At 41.3% G+C, this 16,419-nt stretch overlaps 1 protein-coding gene across 3 annotated transcripts in view; it reads right to left on the reverse strand.

Annotated features, from left to right (window-relative positions):
• LOC125465820 (very low-density lipoprotein receptor-like) overlaps positions 1–16,419 on the reverse strand; it is a 61,243-nt gene that overhangs the window by 22,836 nt on the left and 21,988 nt on the right. For all 3 annotated transcript variants that reach the window (XM_048559707.2, XM_048559705.2, XM_048559706.2), the window contains 4 exons: positions 13,333–13,504; positions 9,242–9,460; positions 5,411–5,529; positions 465–601 (listed from right to left, as the gene is read on the reverse strand). In XM_048559707.2, coding sequence (XP_048415664.1) covers positions 465–601; positions 5,411–5,529; positions 9,242–9,460; positions 13,333–13,504 — 647 coding nt within the window. The remainder of the gene's footprint in view (positions 1–464; positions 602–5,410; positions 5,530–9,241; positions 9,461–13,332; positions 13,505–16,419) is intronic.

Here is a 16,419-nt window from a genome sequence, read left to right on the forward strand (position 1 = left end):
TCAATTATGCTTTCAAGCAATTATTTCAGCTCCTTTAAAATTAGCCCCCATAACGTGCACTGGATAATTTTGCTGAGCTCCAATGGCACCCAATATGCATCTATAATCTGAATGAATGGCAGAACAGGTTTGACAAGCTGAATGGCTCATTGATGTTCTTTGTGCCTTAGGAACATCAGATCTATTGACTGTTCATTCAATGCATTAAGCCGAGACACTCTGGGCACTGTCCTCCCTAATCTCAGCTGGCAATGTTAGACCCTGGGAAAGGCAAAAAATGGCAAAGAATTACTTTTGTCTAAGATAGTCGAAACAAACTCCAAGAAGCATAACTATGGACATGCTAAAGCATGTCCAAAGAACTCAATGGAAATAATTCTATATTAAATGGCTCATACACTTTCTATGTTGATCATTAAGTAAAAGTGAAAGAACACTGGGATTCTAAAAACTGTAATATTTACCTCAAAGACTGCCAGCCCAAATGGATTAGCCAAGTACTTTGGAGAGTGAAAGACACTGTGATAAAGTCCATTCAGATCAGTGTAGAAAAGTTTATGGAGATTAGAGTCTACCCAGTAAACACGTTTCTTTATATAGTCTGAAAATGAAATATAGAAATTCTTAGCTTTATTGATACTTGACTTATTACAAAAACTTTGTTTCCATTTATTTCTTCAATGTTCCTTAACGATGCTGACTCCTTGGAAAAACCAATTCTAAATGAGCCCAGACATTGAATGTTACACAGCAGACTGACTACGTATGTCATGGGGAGGATCACATTTGTGTCTTATCCTATCCTTATTTTCTGCTTCATGGGTTCCATGATTTTTTAAATTTTATTTTACCATTAACACTTTAGAGTGCAGTTTAAACAAGTACGAAAACTAAGTTTTACATTTCTTGAAGGACACAGGTACTTCAGAGTTTAGGCAAACTTTAAAGAATTTCCAGCTCCTCATACGTGCCCACGGTGGCAGTGATTAAAGGGACAAGGGAGCAGCCCAAAGATTAAGGCAAGGGAGTGGCTCAGCACAAGTTAAATCAAATGGAAGATCAAAGAGGTTTGAAACTGCAGTTAAAAGCAACAGGGCTTTTCAGGGTGATGAGGGAACAAAAAAATTGATCAATCATTTTGACAGTGAGAGATCATGGAAACAGAAATACTACACAAAACATTTAAGAGCATGAACACGAATAGAAGTTTCATACAGGTGACTGTAAATAAGAGTTGAAGGATTTCTCAGGAGGAAGAATTAAGGGAAGGCAAGAAGGAAATCAAATCAAGAGACAGGTAAACAAACTAAGTTAGAGTGACTCAGTATCAACATTCCCTGTAATTTGTTGCTGCATGGGCCTTACAGCTCCTTGTGGCGCACAGGCTGCTGGAAGCAAAACAATGCATTGTCTCATAGATCGACATGCATAGAGCATCCCAGCAGCCGCACAGCCTGTGGTTTATAGGCAATTTGTTCAGAATAGTGCGTAAAGCAGGGAAGGAGGGAGAATGGTGTGCTTAGTAATTCAGGGTAGCATAATAAAATTAAAATCTTTAAGACTGCAACAGATCCTGACTCCAAAGTTTCTCCTCGTCAGCATTTCACATTAGGAATTCTTCAGAAACAGCGTAAACATCAACACATTTCAGTGGATAGCACTCTTGATGAATCAGAAGATCGTCAGTTCAAGTCCCATTCTAAAACCTCAAGCACCCATCTCCAATGATACTCTGAGGAAGAATCGTGTTGTTGGAGATACTGTCTTTTGGTTGATGTGAATTCAAAGCAACCCTAGTTCTCTCAGAGTGTGTAAAATATCCCATGGCACAAGGCATTTCACTCTTTTCCATTGGCCAATCTCTTTGCCTCAATCAACATCACCAAGGCAGATTGTCTGATCATCTCACTGCTATTTTTGACAGCTTGCTACGCACAATTCAGCTGCCACATTTCCAAATTTCTAATTAATGACTACAATTCAAACAGTTCTTCAATGGTGGTGAAGTGCTCTGAAGCAGTAACGTCATGAAGCATGATCATAAAATCTAACAACAGAAATAGGCCACACAGCCTATTAGTTGGCTCTGCCATTCAATAAGATCACTGCAGATCTGACAATTCTCAAATCGACTTTCCTGCCTTATTCCCATGTCACTAGATTCCCTTACTGATTAAAATTCAGTCAATCTTGACCTTGAATGTATCAAATGATCCAGCATCAACAGCCCTCTGTAAAGAATTCCTTTTTTCAAAAGGAAATCCCTCTATACTGGAATCAACTTAAGGAACCTACCTCAAATGCCAATACATCTTTCCTTTGATAAGGGGATCAAAACTTAAGTATTCCAGTTGTGGTCTGATGACTGCCTTGAAAAGTTTTGGTACAACCTCTATTTTTATATTTCATTTCCTCTGAAATAAAGGCCAACATTCCATTTGGCTTCCCTATTACCCCATTGCACTCAGATACTAGCTTTTTGTGATTCATGGATAAGGACTCCCAAATCTCCATGCCGCAACTTCTGCAGCCTTTCTTCAAGCAAAGTGCATAACCTCACATCTTCCCACATTATAGTCTTTCTGCCAAGTTTTTAACCACGCACCTATTTAGAACTCTCATATCATTCTCACTACTTGCCTCCCCATCTTTTTTTGTGTTATTCACAAACTTAGTGACAGCACATTCTCTTCTATCATCTAAGTCTTTAATACGCACTGTAAATAATTGTGGCCCCACCACCGATCCCTGTAGCACTCCAATAGTTAAAATGTTGCCACTTAGGGAAAAGCTAGACAGATTTTTTAATTACTAATAGGTTGAAAGATTATGTAAAGTGGCCAGGAAAGTAGAAGTGGTGCAGTGATGAGATCAGACAGGATGATATCAAATGACAGAACAGGCTCAAGGGGCTGAATTGCCTATTACTGCTCCTAGTTCTTATATAACCTTATGTGTAGTACCTTATTGATTGCCTGTATTACATCTACTTTATCTTGCCTGCTTCTTAGTTCCTGTAAGAACTCTAATAAATTTGTCAAGCATGAAACCATATTGGCTCTGCTTGAACACATGTATTTTTAAATGGTCTACTATTACATCCTTTATAATGGACCCATATATTTTCCCATTCACAGAAAGCAAGCTAACTGGTCTCTACCTGTTTCTTTGCCGACATTTTTGAACGCCCCAACCCTGGGGAGAAGACCTTGGCTATTCACCTTATCTATGTCCCTCAATCTTACAAACCTCCATCAGCCTCCTACATTCAGTGAAAAAAGTCCCAGCCTATCCGGCCTCTCTTTATAGTTCAAACCTTCCAGTTTTAGCAGCATCCTTGTGATTTTGTTTTTGGACCCCTTCCAGTCCAATCAAACCCTTCTTATAGCTGGGCAATCAGAATTGCATGCAGTACTCCAAATGTGGCCTTACCCATGTCTTGTACAGCAATAACAATGTCCCATCAGCCATACTCAATGTTCTGACGATGAAGGCAAGCAAGCCAAATGCCTTCTTCCTCTCCTTAGCTACCTGTGACACCACTTTCAAGGAACTATGTACCTGCACCCCAAGGTCTTTCTGTTCAACAATATTTCCCAGGTCCTATCATTAGCAGTGTAAGTTGCCCTGGTTTGTCTTACCAAAAATGCAATATTTCACATTTATCTATATTAAGCTACATCTGCCATTCCTCGGCCCACTGGTCCAGTTGATCAAGATCCCATTGTACTCTTAGATAAAACTGTGTTCACTGTTCACTATACCAATTTTCCCATCATCCACGAACTTACAACCATGCCTCTTATAAACTCATCCAAATTGCTTTTATAAATGACAAACAAGTGGATTTAGCACCAATCCTTGTGGCACACCACTAGTCACGGGCCTCCAGTCTAAACAACAACTCCTACCTCCATCCTGTCTCCTATTATCAAACCAATTTTGTATCCCATTGGTTAGCTCTCCAAGGATCCCAAGCGATTTAACTTTATTAAGCAGTCTACCGTTCGGAATTTTGAAGGTCTTGCTAAAGTCCATATCGACAACGTTTATCACTTTACCATCATCTATTTTCTTGGTCACCATTTCAAAAAAAAAATCTGAGACACATTTCCCACGCACAAAGCCATGCTGACTACCATTAATCAGTCCTTGCTTTTCCAAATACATGCAGATCCTGTGTCTCAGAATCCCCTTCAATAACTAACCCACCATTGATGTTAAGCACACCAATCTGCAGTTCCCTGGCTTCTCCTTACAGCCTTTCTTAAATAAGAACAGAACATTAGTCACCCTTTAGTCTTCTGGCACCTCACTCTCAGCCATCGATAATATAAAGTTCTCCACTAAGGTCCCCTCAATTTCTTTCCTAGTTTCCCCACAATGTCCTGGTCAGGTCTTGGGGATATATCTGCCTTTTTGCTTTTTGAGGTCTCTAGCACCTCCTGTCACATGGGCTCTTTTCAAGACACCACTATTTATTCCCCGAGTTCCTTACTTTCCACGTCTTTCTCCACATCAAATACTGATGGGAAATATTTGTTTAGGATCTCATCAATCTCCTGTCGTTCCACACAAAGACAGCCTCATTTTTCTGCATCGGGCTCTATTCTCTCCCTAGTTACTCTTTTGTCCTTAATATACTTGTAGAATCCCTTTGATTTCTCCTGTACCTAAGTGACACTGCTATCTCATCACACCTTTTCACTCTCCTCATTTCCCTCTGAAGTGTACCCCTAAACTGCCTATATTCCTCAAAGTGATTCATTTCACCCAGCTGTTTACACCTGACATGCCTCCTTTTCTTCTTGACCAGAGCCTCAATCTCTCTAGTCATTCAATTTCCCATACTCCTGCCAGCCTTGCCCACACTAACAGGAACATGCTGGCCCAGCTATCTCAGTTTTGAATGTCCACTACCTGCCAGACATCCTTTTATCTGCAAACAGCCATCCCCAATCACCATTAACAAGCTTTTAAAGCTTTCCTAATCCTCTGGTTTGCACAGGCCTTTAACACATTGTAATTTTTTTCTTTACATCTGATAATTTTCTTAGTCTCCTTGGTTACTGACAATTGGTTTATCCCCTTCCTGGAACCATTTTTCCTCACCTGGAAATTGCTGTTAATCATTATTTGGTTAATAATCCACCATTGTTCTTGAAAAGTCTTTTCTTCTAAACCCTTTTCACACACTACTGCCAACTCTTAAGTTTAGAATAGCTGTTTCCTATTCAAGCTTCTCACTTCCAACCTGAATGTTAAATTCTACCATGTCACGGTCACTTCTGTCGGGAAGTTTAACGTAGATAATTTATACAAACTGCTTCATTACACATCAAATAGTCTCAAAGCAGACTGATCCATGGTTAGATCCATGACACAATGTGTAGGTAACACACAGTCTTACCCAATGCAATCCCAGTAGGCTTCTCAATTCCAATGCTGACTAGTATCCTTCTGCCAACTCCATTCATCCCTGCCGTTTCAATTTTTGCTGGTTCTCCTACATCGGCCCAGTATAAGCAGCTGTAGGAGAGAGATGGACTCTAAATAGTGAGGTAAAACAGCAGACTGGAATAGTTTAACCACACATTACCAAATTAAAATCAAAGTACAAGGAAAGGCTGAGAAACGATTTAATGTTTAGTTTTGTTATGTAAATAAGGTTGATATCTCAGAGTACCTGTGGATCGAGAAATTTTCAATGTAATTCCATTATTTAAGCAGGCGAGGGGAGTTAATCCAGGAAATGACAGACCTGAAGTGGAGGTGGGCAGATGCTATGTTCTGTTGTTATGAACATCGACTGAGCAGTTGGACAAATATGAAATTAGAGAAACCACCATCAGTAACAAACATGCTTAACTTCTTTGAGGAGCAACAAATGTCTAGATAAAGGAATGTCTTTAGATGTCATTTATATGGATTTCAAAAGAGATTGACAGAACTGCATATCACAAACTGTTCATCAAAATGAAACCATTGAATTGGAATCCATTATTGCACCTCAAAGCTTTTGGAGAGAGCGCATTACAGACTCACTTGAAAAAGTAATTTCTCCCTTTAAGCCATGATTCAAGAACAAGTTAAATAAACTTATTAAATTCCTCTGAGCATAGAAGATGAAGGGGTGATCTGACTGAGTGCTTAAGGTAGTTAAAAGATTTAATTGGAAGTGGAAATAAACTATTTTTCCACTGCAGAACTCAGAACAAGGATGCACAAAATTTAAATCAGACTAAAAGGTCATTCGGAAGTCATTTCAAGAAGAACCTTGCCAAACAGGGGCTACTGGCCCCCAAGATTTCTCTTTGAAATACTTTAGAGACTGAGGTGGAGTATAGTAATAGTTAATTCTAAAATTCTAACTGTGATTCGTAGATTTTCTTTTTTATTAAGCAAGAGGTCTGAAAAAAATTTGGTTAAACAAAGTGGCGATACAACCAACAAATGAACTGAACAACAAAACAGGTTCAAGGAAGTAAGTGATCGATTCCTGACTTTACTGTTTTATGGGATTAGTTATCATTTTCATCTCCACAACGAGATAGTTGTGGATTAAGAGTAATTTCTGGTCTGCAGAACAGATGAAACAAATTTTATCATACAAGTTATGGGTACACTTCAAAGTTGATTTAAAAATGGAGTTAACTGCTAGGAGCCCTTGAAAGTCAAACTGATAAATTAAGAGATTACATGATTAGACACAAGTTCAGTACGAAGCTTAATCTTCCATTATCAGCTACTAAAGCTGCTTTTAGTGAGTCTAATCACATGATTTTATAACAGCAAGATTCAATTTCGTAAGTGGGTTAAGCAAATGGGAGGCTAGGAGCTGAACATTCAGCAAGTCCTCCAGTTTTAAACTGGAATTTCCTTATACATTGGCTTAGTTGGTGAAAACAGGAAAAACTATTAAGGGAATAAAAGAAATACAACTGCTTTCGTTACGGAGTTAGGGAGGAATTAATACCCCTGATTACCAACTGGACTGGAAAGAGAGGAGGACTAACCAAATGTGTCTGCTAGAGGTAATCCAGCTTGACCATCAGGCTCAGGTTACCCATGATCCCCAGTAGGATTTTGATCCTAGAGCTCTCAAAACATTAATCACCAGAAGACCATATGACATATAGAACAATGCCCCCACGCATGCCCATATTTAAAGCAAACCAAAAGGGTAAGATTGGAACAAAAACAGAATTTGCTAGATAAACTCAACAGGTCTGGCAGGATCGGTGAGGAAAAATCAGCTCTAACATTTCACGTCTAGTGATCCTTCCTCAGTTTCCTCTAGGTGTTCTGGTTTCCTCCTACAGTCCAAAGGTATGCAGGTTAGGTGGATTTGGCCACATTAGATTGCACCATTGTGTCTAGGGATGGGCAAGTTAGGTGGGTTAGCCATGGGAAATGCAAGGTTACAGGGATAGGGTAGGCGGATTGATCTGAACAGCATCCCGCCCAGAGGGTTGGTGTGGACGTTGTGGGGTGAATGGCCCGCTCCCACACCACAGAAGTTTTATGTCTAGTTTAACTAAAACAAAACGAATGCTGTAAATCAGATAAAAATAGAAATTGTTGGAAAACTTCAACAGGCCCGGCAGCATCTGTGGAGGGGAATCAGAGTTAACAGTTCAGGTCAAGTGGCCCTCCCTCAGGATCCAAGTTTAACCAACTTTCTGAAATTGGACTTCATGAGCATTGTTATTTCACAATTTTCAGGTACCTGTGGTGTGGTGTACAGCCATATAGCTAAGAACTAAAATAAAAGCATGATAGGAAAAGAAGCCAACCTTATACAGCATAAGAACAGTGGAGGATGTGAGATTACAGCTTAATGCGCTAGTTTGCTGAGCAATCTTGTGATAAGGAGCTATCTAATATGGAATTTCAGCAAATGTTCCTAAATGAAGGACTGAAAGAGGAACAACGGAGCAGAGATAACAAAGCATAAAGCTGGGTGAACACAGCGGGCCACGCAGCAAAGGAGCAGGAAAGCTGACGTTTCGGGTAGTTATCCTGCTCCTCTGATGCCGCCTAGCCTGTTGTGTTCATCCAGCTTCACACCTTGTTATCTCAGATTCTCCAGTATCTGCAGTTCTTACTACCTCTGAAATAATGGAGCAAGGCACTCCCATGATCAGTAAGCAATTGAAAAGATGATTAGATTAGATTCCCTACAGTGTGGAAACAGGCCCATCGGCTCAACAAGTCCACACATCCCACCCAGACCTATCCCTTATAAACCCACACACCCCTGAATGCTACGGGCAATTTAGCATGGCCAATTCACCTAGCCTGCACATCTTTGGATTGTGGGAGGAAACCGGAGCACCCAGAGGAAACCCACGCAGACACGGGGAGAATGTCTGTGTGGAGTTTGCACAGTCACCCAAGGCTGGAATTGAACCCGGGTCCCTGGCGCCACGAGGCCGCAGTGCTAACCACTGAGCCATCGTGCCACCCCATGAGGTTGTGCATTAAACGATTTACATGACAAAGGAGGAATTGCTAGAACCAATATAACCACAAACATACAGATTTGTTGATCTGTATGAGGAGGAAGGGAACTCAGGGGTAATGTTTTCACGCAGAAGGTGATGTGTGTGTGAAACAAGCTGCCAGAAGTGGTCTAGGCAGGTACAGTTACAATTACAACAATTAAAAGGCATCTGGTGGGATACATGTGCAGGAAGGGTTTAGAGGGATACAGGCCAAATGCCAGAAAGTGGGACAACATCAGATTGGGATGTCTGTTTAGACGTCTGCTGGGTAACCAGAGTTGGACTGAAGGGTCTGCTTCAGTGCTGTAAGACTCTAGATACACAAGACTCGGAACATTTGGGAAAGGTTGCAGAAGCAGCTATATAAGGCGACATCTCGCCAGAGGAGAGAGTAGAAACCTACAAGAACAAACAACATGTAAGACAGATCCTGAGCGGGGACTGATCAGCTTCACCTCATTGGGTAGTGTCCTCAAGTCCACTTTACCGAAACTTATCCTTTATCAATAAATACTCATTTATTGCTGGATTCAGCAAGTATGTATCCACAATTCCAGTTGAGCGGAGTGGAATTTTAACCCTCAACAGGTGATGGGGGCTTGGAGCCGAACATTTGTTGGCAATAATATACTGCATTATTCCTGCTTTTAGAGAACATTTAGCGGGAACGTTCCAACGAAATTGAATAAAAAACTGCTGTACAACAAGTGCTGAAGAGAAGGCATTACACATACCCTGACTGTGGATCGACTGCTATAGCTGTAGGCTCTTTCAAGTTCGTACTAAACAGGGTCTTCCTTTTCAATCCATCCACAGTAGCAAGAGATAAGGTTCTGGCTCTAGAATCTGTCCAGTAGATGTGGCTGTAGATCCAATCCACAGCAATTCCACCAGGACTTTGCACATCTCCCAAAATCTGTCTGATGTCCTTTCTGTTTTGATCTACTGATTTCCTGCAGGTGAATTACAAGTTATGACAGTGTTAAAGTATGAATCACCTGCAACAATAAAAACAAAATCAATGTATTTCCACAACCTTAGCTAACTTACAGGAATTTTCCAAAAGAACATTAATGCAATTGTTCAGTATTATTCAGAATAGGGCGATGGACATAGGAGGCGGCTACTAAGCCCCTTAAACCTTTTCCATCTTTCAGTGTACCTTAACTTGTATCTCAATTCCACTTGTCCATCTTGGTTCCATGCCCCCAGTATTCCTGGAGATCTTGGGTCCTACTTTTCAGATCTTTGACTGATGCTAACAGTGGTGGGAAGATGATGGCCTAGCAGTATTACTGCTAGGCTTTAATCCAGAGACTCAGCTAATGCTCTGGGATTCAGTGTTCAAATCCCACCATGGCAGAAGGTGGAATTTGAATTCAAATAAAAAAGAAATTTGGAATTAAGGGTCTAATGGCAATCATAAAATCTACTGTCAATTGTCAGAAAAACCCAACTGGTTCACTTATGTCCTTTAGGGAAGGTAATACTGACCTTACCTGATCTAGCCTGTGTGAGACTCCCGATCCACAGCAATGTGGTTGACCCTTAATTGACTCTGGGCAATAAATGCTAACCCAGCAATGTCCACATCCTGTCAATGAACTTTTAAACAAAGTCAGGTGACTGGGTGCTAAGTGAAGCAAAAATTCAGTCTGACAGTCAGTCAGTAGCAGATTAAAGGGCTGCAGCAATACTCGTCCAGTAGACATTTGTTACATTTTCACTGGGCAATGAATGGGCACATTCTGAGAAAACTATAGAATAAAAACTTTGGCATTATGCTTTGGCACATTGGGGTGTAAATTGAAAAAACAAATTGGGAAGGTCAAAGATGGTCAGCAAGAAAGGTTTTAAAACTCAGAAGAAGCACTATTATTGATACAAGTAGTTTGGCAGCAGTCTGGACTGGCTAGTTGATCAGGAAGGACTCAGTTTGTTAACATCTTCTGTGAAAAACTATGATTGTTTTTAATTTACTCTAATTGCATAATTCATCAATATGTTTAAAACTATACCAACATATACGACTATAAAACTTATTCTTAGCGAGTTTTGAGAAGGTTTGTAGCTCAGGTTGAGGTTCTGGATGTGAGTTTGCTCGCTGAGCTGGAAGGTTAGTTTTCAGACGTTTCGTCATCATTCTAGGTAACATCAGTGAGCCTCCGAAGCGCTGGTGTTATGTCCCGCTTTCTATTTATATGTTTAGGTTTCCTTGGGTTGGTGATGTCATTTCCTGTTCTTTTTCTCAGAGGATGGTAGATTGGCTCCAAAATCAGTGTGTTTGTTGATGGAGTTCCGGTTGGAATGCCATGCTTCTAGGAATTCTCGTGCGTGTCTCTGTTTGGCTTGTCCTAGGATAGATGTGTTGCCCCAAAGTGGTGTCCTTCCTCTTCTGTACGTAAGGATACGAGTGAGTGATAGTGGGTCATGTCGTTTTGTGGCTAGTTGATGTTCATGTATCCTGGTGTCCTGTTCTTTTTCTCAGAGGATGGACAAACAGGCAGAAAGCTAGCCACCAGGATAATGGGCTTATCAGTGATAGGCAACATGGTTTTGTACAGGGAAGGTCATATCTTACCAACTTAATAGAATTTTTGAGGACGTGACAAAGTTGATTAATGAGGGAAAGGCTGTAGATGTCATATACATAGACTTCAGTAAGGCGTTTGACAAGGTTCCCCATGGCAGGCTGATGGAGAAAGTGAAGTCACATGGGGCCCAGGGTGTGCTAGCTAGATGGATAAAAAACTGGCTGGGCAACAGGAGACAGAGGGTAGTAGAAGGGAGTTTCTCAAATTGGAGTCCTGTGACCAGTGGTGTTCCACAGGGATCTGTGCTGAGACCACTGTTGTTTGTGATATATGTAAATGATCTGAAGGAAGGTGTAGGTGGTCTGATCAGCAAGTTTGCTGATGACACCAAGATTGGTGGAGTAGCAGATAGTGAAGGGGACTGTCAGAAATTACAGCAGAATATAGATAGACTGGAGAGTTGGGCAGATAAATGGCAGATGGAGTTCAATCCGGGCAAATGCGAGGTGATGCATTTTGAAGATCAAATTCAAGGGCGAACTATACAGTAAATGGAAAAGTCCTCTGGAAAATTGATGAACAGAGAGATCTGGGTGTTCAGGTCCATTGTTCCCTGAAGGTGACAAGGCAGGTCAATAGGGTGGTCAAGGCGACATATGGTATGCTTTCCTTCAATGGGCAGAGTATTGAGTACAAGAGTTGGTAGGTCATGTTGCAGTTGTATAGGACTTTGGTTTGGCCACAACTGTGTACAGTTCTGGTCGCCACATTACCAAAAGGATGTGGATGCTTTGGAGAGGGTGCAGAAGAGGTTCACCAGGAGGTTGCCTGGTATGGAGGGTGCTAGCTATGAAGAGGGGTTGAATAGATTAGGATTATTTTCATTAGAAAGACGGAGATTATGGGGGGAACCTGATTGAGGTCTACAAAATCATGAGGGGTATAGACAGAGTGGATAGAAAAAAAGCTGTTTCCCCCCCAGAGTGGGGGGACTCAATTACTAGGGGTCATGAGTTCAAAGTGAGAGGAGGAAAGTTTAAGCGAGATATGCGTGGAAATTTCTTTACACAGATGGTGGTGGGCGCCTGGAACGCATTGCCAGCGGAGGTGGTAGACGCAGACATGTTAGCGTCTTTTAAGATATATTTGGACAGGGAGCAAATGGACACAGACCGTTAGAAAATAGATGACAGGTTAGACAGAGGATCTTGATCGGCGCAGGCTTGGAGGGCCGAAGGGCCTGTTCCTGTGCTGTAGGTTTCTTTGTTCGTTGTAAGCCAAAGAGAGACATGCACGAGAATTCCTAGAAGCATGGCATTCCAACTGGAACTCTATCAACAAACAGATTGGCTCCAAATCAATCCACCATCCTCTGAGAAAGAGAACAGGAAAATGACATCACCAATGCAGGAAATGACATCACTAACCCAAGGAAACCTAAACATATAAATAGAAAGCAGGACATAACACCAGCGCTTCGTCAGAGGCTCACTGATGATGTTACCTAGAACGATGACGAAACGTCTGAAAACTAACCTTCCAGCTCAGCGAGCAAAACTCACATCCATAACTTATTCATGATATGTCATGGCATACCTGCCATCCAAAATCCTGGGCAAATGTACTATAAGGCATTTGTCCAGGAAGAGCTGGTCAGTCAGGGAATTTTAAACTTGAAGCTGAAAACTTTAAACCTGAATGTAAAACAGCCTTGAATTTGTGACATAAATAGGGAATAAATGAGACAGTAAAGAATGTGAGATGTGACCAGCTGCTTAAACTGCCCAAAATAGATGACACACTTAATGCAGTTCAAGGCAGCCGCTTGTAATGTAATTTGTAACAAAAAGCATTCAGTGCTAATTGTTAGATATACAAGTGGTTGTTCAGGATACATGACAACTGATTAACGTGTCACTCAAATAATGCACAAGCTTACTATTTCATAATCTCTTCAATGTAGGATAGGTAAGCTACAATCTGCAAATAGCCAGTCTTCTTGTCAATCATTGAACATGCAGAAATAGTTTCCCCCACCCCCACAGTTTCTGCCTGGAAATTAAATCTGGGGAGAGGAAATTCTCTTAAACAGCTGTCAGCCCATTACATTCAGTTTCTTCCACTAGTGCTCTCAAAATTCAGTAATCTTTTGTTTCTTTCGTTTGCGTAGCTTGTATTCTGCAAGTGTTCCACTCACATCTCCCCTGTCTGATGACTCAGAATGACACCATCGCAATGGCTTTAGATGCCAAGCTCTGTGATTAAGGCTGGGGGAATAGCAGTCAGTTTACCTGAAAATTCCATGATGTATGTCATCTGACCAAAAGATTGTTGATGAGGTGATATCCATGCTTAGAGCTGTTGCACTGTGCAATCCGTCAGCTATTTCCAAATATTCCATTCTGTTCACATTTATGCTCTTGATATCTCCATGGTTAGTGACAATCACGAATGGTTCCTCTCCTAACAAATAAGAAAGCAACAGAAATGGAGTACAATATCCCACATTTTCTCTAGTTCTCCAACTCTGAGCTTAACTGCTTAGCGTATTTTTACCTGCACCAGTTGCATCCATTCAGCATCTGCTCACAAAGCTATGCTGTTTAAAGTTTGAGAAGATTTGTAGCTCAGGTGGCGGATGAGGTTGCAGACCTACTCGCCAAGCCAGTGGGTTTGGTTGCAAACGTTTTGTCGCCCTGCTAGGAAACATCACCAGTGCACCTCTGTGAAGCATCAGTGTTCTGTCCTGCATATTTGCTGAGGTAGTTGGTATTACTTCTGGTTTTGTTTCTCAGGTGAATTAGACCCTGTGTACCAACCAATGTGTTTGTTGAAGGAGTTCCAGTTGGAATACCTGGCCTCCAGGAATTCCCTGACGGGCCTCTGTTTGGCTTACACGATTATGGATGTGTAGTCCCAATCAAATTCATCTCCTTCGCTGTCTGTGTGTAGTGACCAACAGACAACCAATTCTCACCTGTCTCACTACACACAGACAACAAGGGACACGAATTGACATCCATTAATTGCATAAGCCAAACAGAGACATGCCAGGGAGTTCCTGGAGGCCAGGTATTCCAACCGGAACTCCAACAAACACATTGAATTAGACCCTGTGTACCAACCACTGAGAAACAAAACCAGAAGCAATGCCAACCACCACAGTAAACTGAGGCCTATAAATAACAAGTGGGACAGTACACCGATGCTTCACTAGAGGCACACTGACGATGTTACCTACCACGGTGAAAAAACATTTGCAACCAAACCCACTGGCTCGGCGAGTAGGTCTACAACTTGAAGGGTCCTTGTTCAAATGTAACAAAATCTGGACAATACTCAGTCTTAGGCTGACAAGTGACGAGTAATACCTCACAAATCCCTGGTGATGGCCATCTCCAACAGGAGATAATCTCCCCACCGTCCTTTGACTTTCAATAATGTTACTTCAATGAATCCTCCACTATCGATACCCTGTGACTTAACAGAAACACAACTATACTCACCATATAAATTCAAATCGCTACAACAGCGATTTTTGGCTCCACAAAATCTGTCTACCATCTACAAGGCATAAGTCAGGAGTGTAATTGAATACTCCCCACTTGCCTGAACGAGTCCAACTCCAACAATACACACGAAGCTCAACACCATCCAAAGATAAAGCACTCCACTTCATTAGCACTACACCCAGTCCTTTGACCATCAACGTTCAGCAGCAGTGTGTGCTACCTACCAGATGCAGAGATTCAAAGATCCTTAGACAGCACCTTTCAAACTCATGGCCACTTCCATCCAGGAGGACAAAAACATCAGCTACATGGGAATACTACCACCTGCAAATTCACCGTTCCTTCGTGGTCACTGGGCCAAAATCCTAGAATTCTCTTTCTAATGGCATTATGGGTCTACTACACACATGGACAGCAGTTCTTCAAGGCCACCACCACCACCTTCTCAAAGGCATCTAGGAAGAGGCAATAAGTGCTGGCCAGCCAGAAACACCCATTCCCATGAGTGACTAAAAGAAAAGTGGAATTTGATTCAATGCCAAGAACATTGGTGATATGTGAAAATGCCATCCTTTTGAATCTAACACCTAGCATCTTCAAGATCAATTTCTTCCCTTTTTCCCATAGGGCACAAAATAAGAACCAACATACTGCAGGCAAAGACCAGCCCCTGAATGAGTCCTACAGTCACAATGCTTTAAATATTTTCCACCACCCACCTGCACTTAATCTGCCTCCTGGGAGAGGCAAAATAAAAAATATTAACTTACGTGTGCGCCTCCACTTAAACAAAACCAGATTTTTTTTTGTTTTAAACCCATGCTGGTACTGGTACCCCTTGGAAAAGTAGCGCATTCTTTTCAAAAGAAAGTAAAAAGATATAGTAATTGGCATCACACCAGTTCAACGTCAAAAATCACAACACCAGGTCATATTCCAACACCTTTATATGAAAATGCAAGCTTTGGGAGTCTCACTCCTTCTTCAGGTGTTAGTAGAGTTAGCACCAGACACAGAATTTATAAGCAAAAGATCAAAGGATCATGAAACTGATATGAACATACTGCACAAACCTAAGATGGCTGTTAAATCTTTAATCAGTTAAAAAGGAGATGCAGGTTTTGATTGATTAATAGGCAAATCCCAGAATGTTTTTTTAAGTCACTGCCCCAAGATAACTAAAGGTTTTATGAGTATACCAGAGATGACATCACAGGTCAGACAATGCATTTTAGGTGTGAGGCCTTGTTTGTCTGTGTTTTAATTTGGAGTCAGACTGGTTTTATTTTTAAAAGCAAGAACTTATAAAATGCCACATGGACAGCCATCTTAGGTTTGTTCAATATATTCGTATCAGTTCTATGACCCTTTGATCTTTTGCTTATAAAATGTGTCTGATGACACCTCTCTCACTAACCCTGAATGAGGAGTGGGGCTAAGAAAGCTTGTGTTTTGAAATAAATCTGCTGGACTATAACCTGGTGTCATGTGATTTTTGACCTTGTTCACCCCAGTACAACACAGGCACCTCCACATCGTACTAGTTCAAGTTATAGCTAACTGCATCATAAAGTTACAAAAACGGAAATTACTAATGAATTTTGGAAAGGCAAAGCAGGGCAGGACTTATAAATTTAATGATAAGGCCCTGGGCAGTGTTGCTGAACAGAGACACCTTGGAGTGCAGGCTCATCGTTCCTTGAAAGTACAGTCACAGGTAGACAGGATAGCAAAGGCGGTGTTTGGTATGCTTGCCTTTAATGGTCAGTGTACTGAGTATAGGAGTTGAGGGGTCACATTGCAGCCGTACAGGACATTGGTAAGGCCTCTTTAGAAATACTGCATTCATTTTTAGTCTCCCTGCTG

This window comes from Stegostoma tigrinum, chromosome 30, assembly GCF_030684315.1.
Source record: "Stegostoma tigrinum isolate sSteTig4 chromosome 30, sSteTig4.hap1, whole genome shotgun sequence".
In the NCBI taxonomy this organism is placed as follows: domain Eukaryota; kingdom Metazoa; phylum Chordata; class Chondrichthyes; order Orectolobiformes; family Stegostomatidae; genus Stegostoma; species Stegostoma tigrinum.